Source organism: Lathyrus oleraceus, chromosome 1 (genome assembly GCF_024323335.1).
Source record: "Lathyrus oleraceus cultivar Zhongwan6 chromosome 1, CAAS_Psat_ZW6_1.0, whole genome shotgun sequence".
Lineage (NCBI taxonomy): Eukaryota > Viridiplantae > Streptophyta > Magnoliopsida > Fabales > Fabaceae > Lathyrus > Lathyrus oleraceus.
Window position 1 is genome coordinate 172,973,565 of NC_066579.1, and position 8,927 is coordinate 172,982,491.

Below are 8,927 nucleotides of genomic sequence, written 5' to 3' on the forward strand. Positions count from 1 at the left end.
ATGGAACAGTTGGTGAAATTTAACCCATAATGCCTAGTCTCCATTGTTAGCATTGCAACACAATAATTATTGTTGAGAATACTCAATAAATGTATGAACCAAGAAAAATGAAACCAAAAATGAACAATAGCGAACGTCAAAAGAGAAACCAAGTAATATGAAGATTAGAAAAATACCTATGGTGTCAAAATCGAACAGCTAACAACGAATTAATAGAAGGAGGAAACGTCGTAGATCTAACAGAGGTGGAAGGAGAACGCCTTAGAAGTAGCGAAAATCGTAGCAGTGAGAACCCTAACGTGAAAAAGAACGAAAATAACAGAGAGTGAAATAACAAAACGCGCAGTATGTTATAATTTTAATGTTTATTAAAGGGGACCTTAGAGGGCGCTTGTGGAAAAAAAGCGCGCTCTAAAGGGGGCCTAAGAGGGCGCTTATGAAAGCGCTCTCTAAGGCTTTCCAAAAGCGCTTTATAAACTGGAAATGCACATGGACTTATAGAGCGCTTTTTTAAAAGCGCCCTCTAAGGGTAACCTTAGACGGCGCTTTCTAAAAAGCGCCCTGTATTGTTCTCCCTCTATCTCCTCCTTATTTTTTCGCTTCACCTTAGAGGGCGCTTTATTACAAAAGCGCCCTCTAAAGTGCGCTGTCTATTCCAGTTGTTCGCTCCTTATTTTTTCGCTTCACTTTAGAGTGCGCTTTTGTAATAAAGCGCCCTCTAAGGTGCGCTGTCTATTCCAGTTTTTGGCGTAGTGTCAACATAGAATCCAACAATATAGAAATATGTGTGAGTGCGACTTCCGTTAGATATGTTTTGTATGATGTCAAAATTACGATACTTTAACATTAATGTATATTGGACGGTATCCTCGGATTCTTTATGTGCATCATAGCATTAGGAAGCATATAAGTATTTGCAAACAACTTAGAAAAGGTCTTGCACGTGAAAATTGAAAATATAAATCCATCCTCCTTTATGTTTTCCCTAGCTTTCTTGCACTATCATTAAAAACGGGTACGAATAAAAAAAGCTTTTTTAATTAATTTGATAACATATATATATATATATATATATATATATATATATATATATATATATATATATATATATATATATATATATATATATATATATATATATATATATATATATATATATGTGTGTGTGTGTGTGTGTTTGACATGGTTTTTAAACGAAAAAAATATAAGAAGCTAGATTTTTTTTTATTTAAGTGCTTATTTATGACAATTTACTTTAGTGGAGGCTGGTTTGTGAAGTTATAATTAATCCAAAAATAATAATAAGTAAAATGTGGAATATAAAATGTAAGGGAGAAGAGAAACACAAACATATATATTTTGGTTTGCTTTCTTCAACTGAATGGTATATCTAGTCCCTTTTTTTATTAGAGAAATTTTCACTATGTATCAAGATTTTTAATTACAAGCCTCATATCAAGACTCTGAACAATGAACACTTAATACACTGACTCTTCATAATGAAAACTTAATACCCAAGCAAGAAAGCACACCACTTTCTATTTTATATCACCTTTCACCAAACACTGATGAATTAAGAATCACATTAATTCTTAAGAGATGAAGAATAATCTTTTATAGGTTGAAAAATTCCAAACCTAACATGAAAATATTATCCTTAACAATATTACTTTTCAGAATAATATAACTTTAAGACTCAGAACTTTCGCATTTCAGAGTGTTTGATAAAATATTCAATACTTGAAAATTTGAATAACCACTTCTAAATGTGTAAATTAAACAAGGATATGTATTCTCGTTTGCTTTCTCCAACTGAATGGTACATCTAGTCTCTTTTTTGATTAGAGGATTTCTCACTATGTATCAAGATTTTTAATTACAATCTTCACATCAAGACTCTTCACAATGAACACTTAATACTCAAACAAGAAAGCACACCACTTTCTATTTTACATCATCTTTCATGATACACTATGATGAATTAAGAATCACACTAATTCTTAAGAGATGAAGAATAATCTTTTATAGACTGAAGAATCCAAAACCTAACATTAAAATATAATCCTTATCAATATTACTTTTCAGAATAATATCATTTTAAGGCTCAAAACTTTCAGATTTCAGAATGTTTGATAAAATTTTCAATACTTGAAAATTTGAATAACCACCGATAAATATGTAAATTTCTTATGTAAAGTTAATTTTTTTAAGAAATTAAACAAGGATTTATAGACTTTAAGAAGGCACCATGAATGATTATAACGCTTTGAAGAGGCATCATAAACCACTGCAAAACTTGAACAATGCATAAAAAGACACTGGTTCGTGAAAAAAATAGGTTGTCAGGTTGATGTAATCGATTATATGTTTTTAATGTGAGAAAAAAAATACATATCCAACATCATGGAATCGATTAAATATATATGGTAATCGATTACCATTGTGTTTTTTTTACCTCTTTTATGTTGAAAACAAGTTGCACCGACATGTAATTGATTACATATGTATGGTAATCAATTACCATAATGGTTTTTATCTTCTCTTTTTGTATGTTGGAAATAAGTTGTTTTTCGATTTTGCAAGTTTTTATAAGCCTTGAAGTGATATTTGAACTTAAAAGGTAATCTATCAAATGTAAAGACAAATACTTTAAAGATTTTTGACTTTAACTAATGAGTTTTTCATTTTGTGCTTTTGATATTTAAGGTCTTTACCTTTTTTTTCTTTGTTGATGTCAATGTATTTATAAAAATTCAACTAAGATTATAGGAGAGATCTTCTTCACAATCTCCCCATTTTTTTATGATGACAAACTACATCATTTGATAGTTTTTATTTAATATTTGATACTTCCCCTTATCTTGTTTAGCATTTGATATCACCCCATTTATTTTGCAATTAAAGCTTTAGTGTCCTGAAATAAGATAAACAAAAAAAACATGCATATCTTTTGTGCCCCTTTTAACATTATAAAAAAAAGAAAAACAATAATAATTCATGTGGCATCCAATAAACATAGCATAAAGACATAGAGAAAACCCATATGATAGTTAATGAAACAATCATAGGACAACCATCAAATAATTCAGATAGACCATGCAAATAACCACCAAAACCACAAAAATATACAAGTCATAAAGCATGCGGCTAAGACATAAGCGCTAAACGAGCAACTAAAATCATCATCATCCTCTTGAAATGCGTCTAGTTCATTTAGCCTTTGTGAGATACCATCCATATCCTGACGAAGTCCATCAAATTCTTGAGTTATAAACCTTCAAATGCTAAGTAACTCATCCATAATCATTTAGTTTGTAGGCCCACCTTCAAACGCAAAAGTAGATGTTGAGGAAGAAAATGGAGAAGAATCATATATAGATGATTTAGTTCACTCTTATGTTTGAGGCAGTAATCAACATGATCCCTTATTATATCCATTTTGTTGATAACATCGACTTCAACTCGATGATCACGAGTGTCCATCTCTATCTTTAGTCCCCCACTCGTATCGACATTATAGTACTTAAAGAGACGAGTAATAAGATGTGCATATGGTAAATCACATTCTCAATCTTTCTGAAGCAGCAAATGCTTGCATGACAAGTTAGACAGATTGAAGTTCTAGGTCATTGAATTGAGCATGATTTGAATTCTTTGGAGGAAGGATATATCATAAACTCTAAAAGTGAACACTATCAAAACTATTAGAAAACCCTAATACTCTAAAGCTGAGAAGAAGATAAAACGCTAGCTATAAAAATAAAGAATTAGAAAACCCTAATACTCTAAAGCTGAGAAGAAGATAAAACCCTAGCTATAAAAATAAAGAATTAGAAAACCCTAATACTCTAAAGCTGAGAAGAAGATAAAACACTAGCTATAAAAATAAAGATTTTTTCATTTTCTTTATACCTTCAAATGTACCAAAGACAGTACATATGTAAGACTAATAGGGATAAATAAAGTAAAATACTCAAACATCTCAATTAATAGCAACACCATTAACCCATGAAAACAATTTACTACCCTTTTCTTTCCGATTACAGTATAAAACATGAACAGACTCAGAAGCAAAATCATCAAGTTCCTGAAAAGTTAAAATTAGAGAGTCTAAAGTTTCCGCTCAACAAACTTTCGTCTGTTCCGTTGCTGGAAACAGAGATGAGAAGATGACAAATGTTAGTGTCTTTTTTCTCTTTCCTTTTACTTTTTTTTTTCTTTCTGAATTCTCAAACTTTTCTATGAAGAAAAGCTATTATTACTTGCACTGTTGCTTTGTTTTAGCCTTGCCTCATTTCAATTTTATGTTACTATTGTCTTTGCTACATTCCTTTCAACCATCAAAATCGTAGCTTTGTAATAGCGAAGAAGAAACAAATGAAATTTTATGATATCTTGTTGACTCATTTGTTTGTAAACCCTCTGAAGTTTCAATATTCATAGTCATTTAAACAGTTTGTGTTTATTAGGCAATTAAATGTTGGTTTTTAAATCGCGGAATTTGATATATCGCTATGAATCACATTCAAAGACTACTGTTAGGGTTTCAATTATGGTTACATTGCAGAGACGTTAGAAACCTTTGATGTCGCGACTTAGATTGTAGTTTAACAACATTTTGTTAAACCCTATTACGTTTCAGAATTTTGAGCCATTTGAGCCATTTAAGCAATTTAGTTTTATTAGTTATTGAATGTTGGTTTCAATTAGCGGTTAAAATTAGTGTTTGACATATACATGCTTCAAGTACTCTTTAACAATGGGAGGCCTATTTGTATACAAAATATCGGTAGATGAGTAGTGTATTTGTCTAGCTGATTCAAGGCTTTCCCGAGTAACCCCACGGGTTGTTCTTTGCCCAATTCCACTGATCCCTGCACATCTCCTCCACACCATATTTGGCCTTCCAACCGAGTTCTCTCTCTGCTTTCTCTGTAGATGCATAAACCTCTATAGCATCTCCTGGCCTTCTCGGACACAATTTCAATGAGATTTTCTTACCAGAAGCTTTATTAAATGCGTCAACCATTTCAAGCACAGATGTACCGCGACCGGTTCCCAAATTGTAAGCCGTACAACCTATGTTTTCCGTTGCGAAAAGCTTTCTCAGGGCGGCAATGTGACCATTTGCTAAGTCCATCACGTGGATATAGTCCCGTACCGCAGAGCCATCCCTTGTAGTATAATCATGACCATATACATTGAGCTCGGGTAATCTTCCAACGGCTACTTGCTGTATATAAGGCATGAGGTTATTTGGGATGCCTCTAGGATCTTCACCCAGTTTACCACTTTCATGTGCCCCAACTGGATTAAAGTATCTCAGTAAAATGATTCTCCATTCCGGCTCAGCTTTCGAAATATCTCGTGCGATTTCTTCAAGGAAAAGCTTTGTCCGTCCATAAGGGTTCGTTGCTTGTAACTCAAAATCCTCCACACATGGCATCTTTTTAGGTTGGCCATAAACAGTGGCAGACGATGAGAAAACCATGTTTTTGCAATTGTGCTTAGCCATAACTTCATAGAGGTTGATGGTGCCAACAAGATTATTATCAAAATAACGACGAGGATTTGCAACACTTTCACCAACTGCTTTTAACCCAGCAAAATGAATGACAGCATCGAATTTAGTTTTTGAGAAAAGTTTCTCCAAATCATCTTTATTCCTGAGATCTCCTAGTGTGAATTCAAGATTCTGTGAAAGGTTTGGACCAACAATTTCACGAACACGGTCCACTGCTTCCATAGCAGAATTATCAAAATTATCAATGATGGAAACATGAAACCCGTCTTTGAGAAGCTGAACAACAGTGTGAGCGCCAATGAAACCGGCCCCGCCGGTTACAAGTATCTTTTGCGATGAAGACGCCATATCTTGGAATAGGATAGATAGAGAGAGTCCTGGGATTTTGATGTTTTGAAAAAGTTGATAGATTTGAAATTTGAGTTTTGGATTTTATATACAGTAATGAAATATTATTAATTGCTATTTTTAGGTAATGGACAGAAAGTTGGATCTGGAATGATTTTGTTAGTTTTTACTGTAACTTTTTTTCTCTCTGTAATCCATTTTTGTTTTGTTAAATTTGGCGTGCTGCTAATTTAAGATAAGATTAGTATTTCTGTTTTGTATGTGAGTTCCATTTTTAGCTTCTAAATTGGATTGCCAAGTAAGCTTCTTTTCAAGTGTGCGTCACCATTAATAGAATTATTATGTCAAACCTAAGATGGTATGACGAAGACAAAGAATCAGATCGTAAGCATTCATTGTCTAAATAATTTTTTGATTGGCATTTCAAAAAATTTCAACAACCTTGAAGATTAAAACTAAATCAATTACTTGTGAGTATTACACTCGTCTGATTAAAATTTGTATTGGAGTTATTGCAGCTGAATTGATATCTGACGTCGTCACATGTAATTTTGAGTCGTAGAATTTAACAAACCTCCAACTCCAAGTACTTAATCTTATACAATGCAACTTGTTCTTTTGCAGTTTGCCGGTGATGATGAAGGAATGTTGTGTAAGTGAATCCATTGCATCTCTATACTTTACTTGCAGCGATTCTTTCAATTGCTTACCAAAATGATATATTTTGTAGTATTGATGTCAGTGTAGAACATATACTTTATCAGCAAGGCCGTCTTTGGAATCTGAAAATAGTTTTTATCTTGTTTGATTACTTGGCAGTAATTCTAGTAAGGTTTCTTTGATTTGAATGCTGGTTGCATCACAATCTAACCTCTTTTATTGAAAAATATGTTTTCTGAAATTATACAATACAATCTTGACATCCATTATTGTTTATTTATATACTGTCAATGTAGAGTGTTTACATTCTTAGTTAATCATAATAATTGTTGATCATTCAAGATGTTTGATATTTATCATAATTATCTTAAAACTTATGTTGATGAATGGTTGTTACCAATTTAACAGTTAAACATCTTTTTGCAATTGAAAATTGTTTCATAATTTGTCATTCCAATAACAAATAATTTGGTCTTGCACATGAAAATTGAAAATAAAAATCCATCCTCCTTTGTGTTTTCCCTAGCTTTCTTGCACTATCACTAAAAATGGCTATGAATAAAAAACGTTTTATTTAAATTAATTTGATAATATATATATATATATATATATATATATATATATATATATATATATATATATATATATATATATATATATATATATATATATATATATGATTGTTTGACATGTTTTTCAAACGAAAAAAATTAAGAAGCTAGAAACACAAATGATATATATTCTGATTTGTTTTCTCCATCTGAATGGTATATCTAGTCCTTTTTTTAGAGGATTTTTTTTGTTATGTATCAAGATTTTTAATTACAAGTCTCACACCAAGATTATTCTTAATGAACACTTAATACTCATACTCTTTACAATGAACACTTAATATTCAAACAAGAAAGTACACCACTTTTTTATTTTATATCATCTTTCACCAAACACTGATGAATTAAGAATCACACAAATTCTTAAAAGATGAAGAATAATCTTTTATAGGCCGAAGAATCCCAAACCTAACATGAAAATATAATCCTTATCAATATTATTTTTCAGAACAATATCACTTTAAAGCTCAGGTATTTCGAGTTTCAGAATGTTTGATAAAATTTTCAATAGTCAAAAATTTGAATAACCACTTATAAATGTGTAAATTTCTTATGTAAAAGTTAAAAGTGTTTAGAAATTAAACAAGAATTTATGGACTTTAAGAAGACACCATGAATCATTATTATACTTTGAAGAGGTATGATGAACCACTGCACAACTTGAATAATGCATAAAAAGACATTAGTTCGTGAAAAAATAGGTTGTCAGACTGATGTAATCGATTACATGTTTTTAATGTGAGAAAAAAAATACATATCCAACATCATGTAATCGATTAAACATATATGGTAATCGATTACCATTGTGCTTTTACCTCTTTTATGTTGAAAACAGGTTACACCAACATGTAATTGATTGTGTATGATAATCTATTACCATAATTATTTTTATCTTCTCTTTTTGTATGTTGGAAACAAGTTATTTTTTGATTTTATAAGTTTTTATAAGTCTTGAAGTGATATTTGAACTTAAAAGGTAATCTATCAAATGTAAAGACAAATACTTTAAAGACGTTTGACTTTAACTAATGAGTTTGTCATTTTGTGATTTTGATATTTAAGGTCCTTTCATCTTTCTTATTTGTTGATATGGTTGTATTTATAAAAATTCAACCAAGATTATAAGAGAGACCTTCTTCACAGTCTCCCTCTTTTTGATGATGAAAAACTACATCGTTTGGTAGTTTTTGTTTAGCATTTGATACTAATGACTTCTCGATAAGTGTACCGATAATTTCGCAATAGTAAAAAGATCGAGTCCACAGGGACTACCTTCAAGCAAAACAATATGTGTGCAATATATAGAAAACTAGTAAGAAGGCGTTTTCGAGTTTCAGTGCGAAAAGTAAATAAACGATTAAACAATATCATAAAAGAGGTTAGGTTGTGTTCTATAATCCCCTATTTCTCTATTGTTGATGATTGATGTCATGTATGAATGATCTTATCACCATAACACCACAACGAATTAAAAAAAACTGTTATAGTCAATCCCTCACGAAATAACTCAATAACCACTACTTGGAGCTTTCTATCTCTAGTCCACCAGCGTAAGCATGGTTAGACGATGTATAAAACGTTAATTTCCTATGCCTCTACTCGGGTTCTCCTATTTCTATTCAACCAACATAAGTACAACAATTTCCTAGGTTTAACACATAGACTAATGGTCATTATTCCCTATATGCCCAAAATCAGATTAAAAGAGTATCTCACATAAAAAGCATTATGAACAAGAAGCAATTGAATGACATTATAGATTCAAAGGTTCATACAATGGTTAA

General features: G+C 31.3%; 1 protein-coding gene across 1 annotated transcript; it reads right to left on the minus strand.

The window, feature by feature from the left end:
* Window positions 1–4,819: 4,819 nt before the first annotated feature.
* Window positions 4,820–5,872, minus strand: LOC127125639 (bifunctional UDP-glucose 4-epimerase and UDP-xylose 4-epimerase 1-like). The gene has a single exon (XM_051054426.1). The coding sequence runs from the start codon at window positions 5,870–5,872 to the stop codon at window positions 4,820–4,822; it is 1,053 nt and encodes a 350-aa protein (XP_050910383.1).
* Window positions 5,873–8,927: the final 3,055 nt, after the last annotated feature.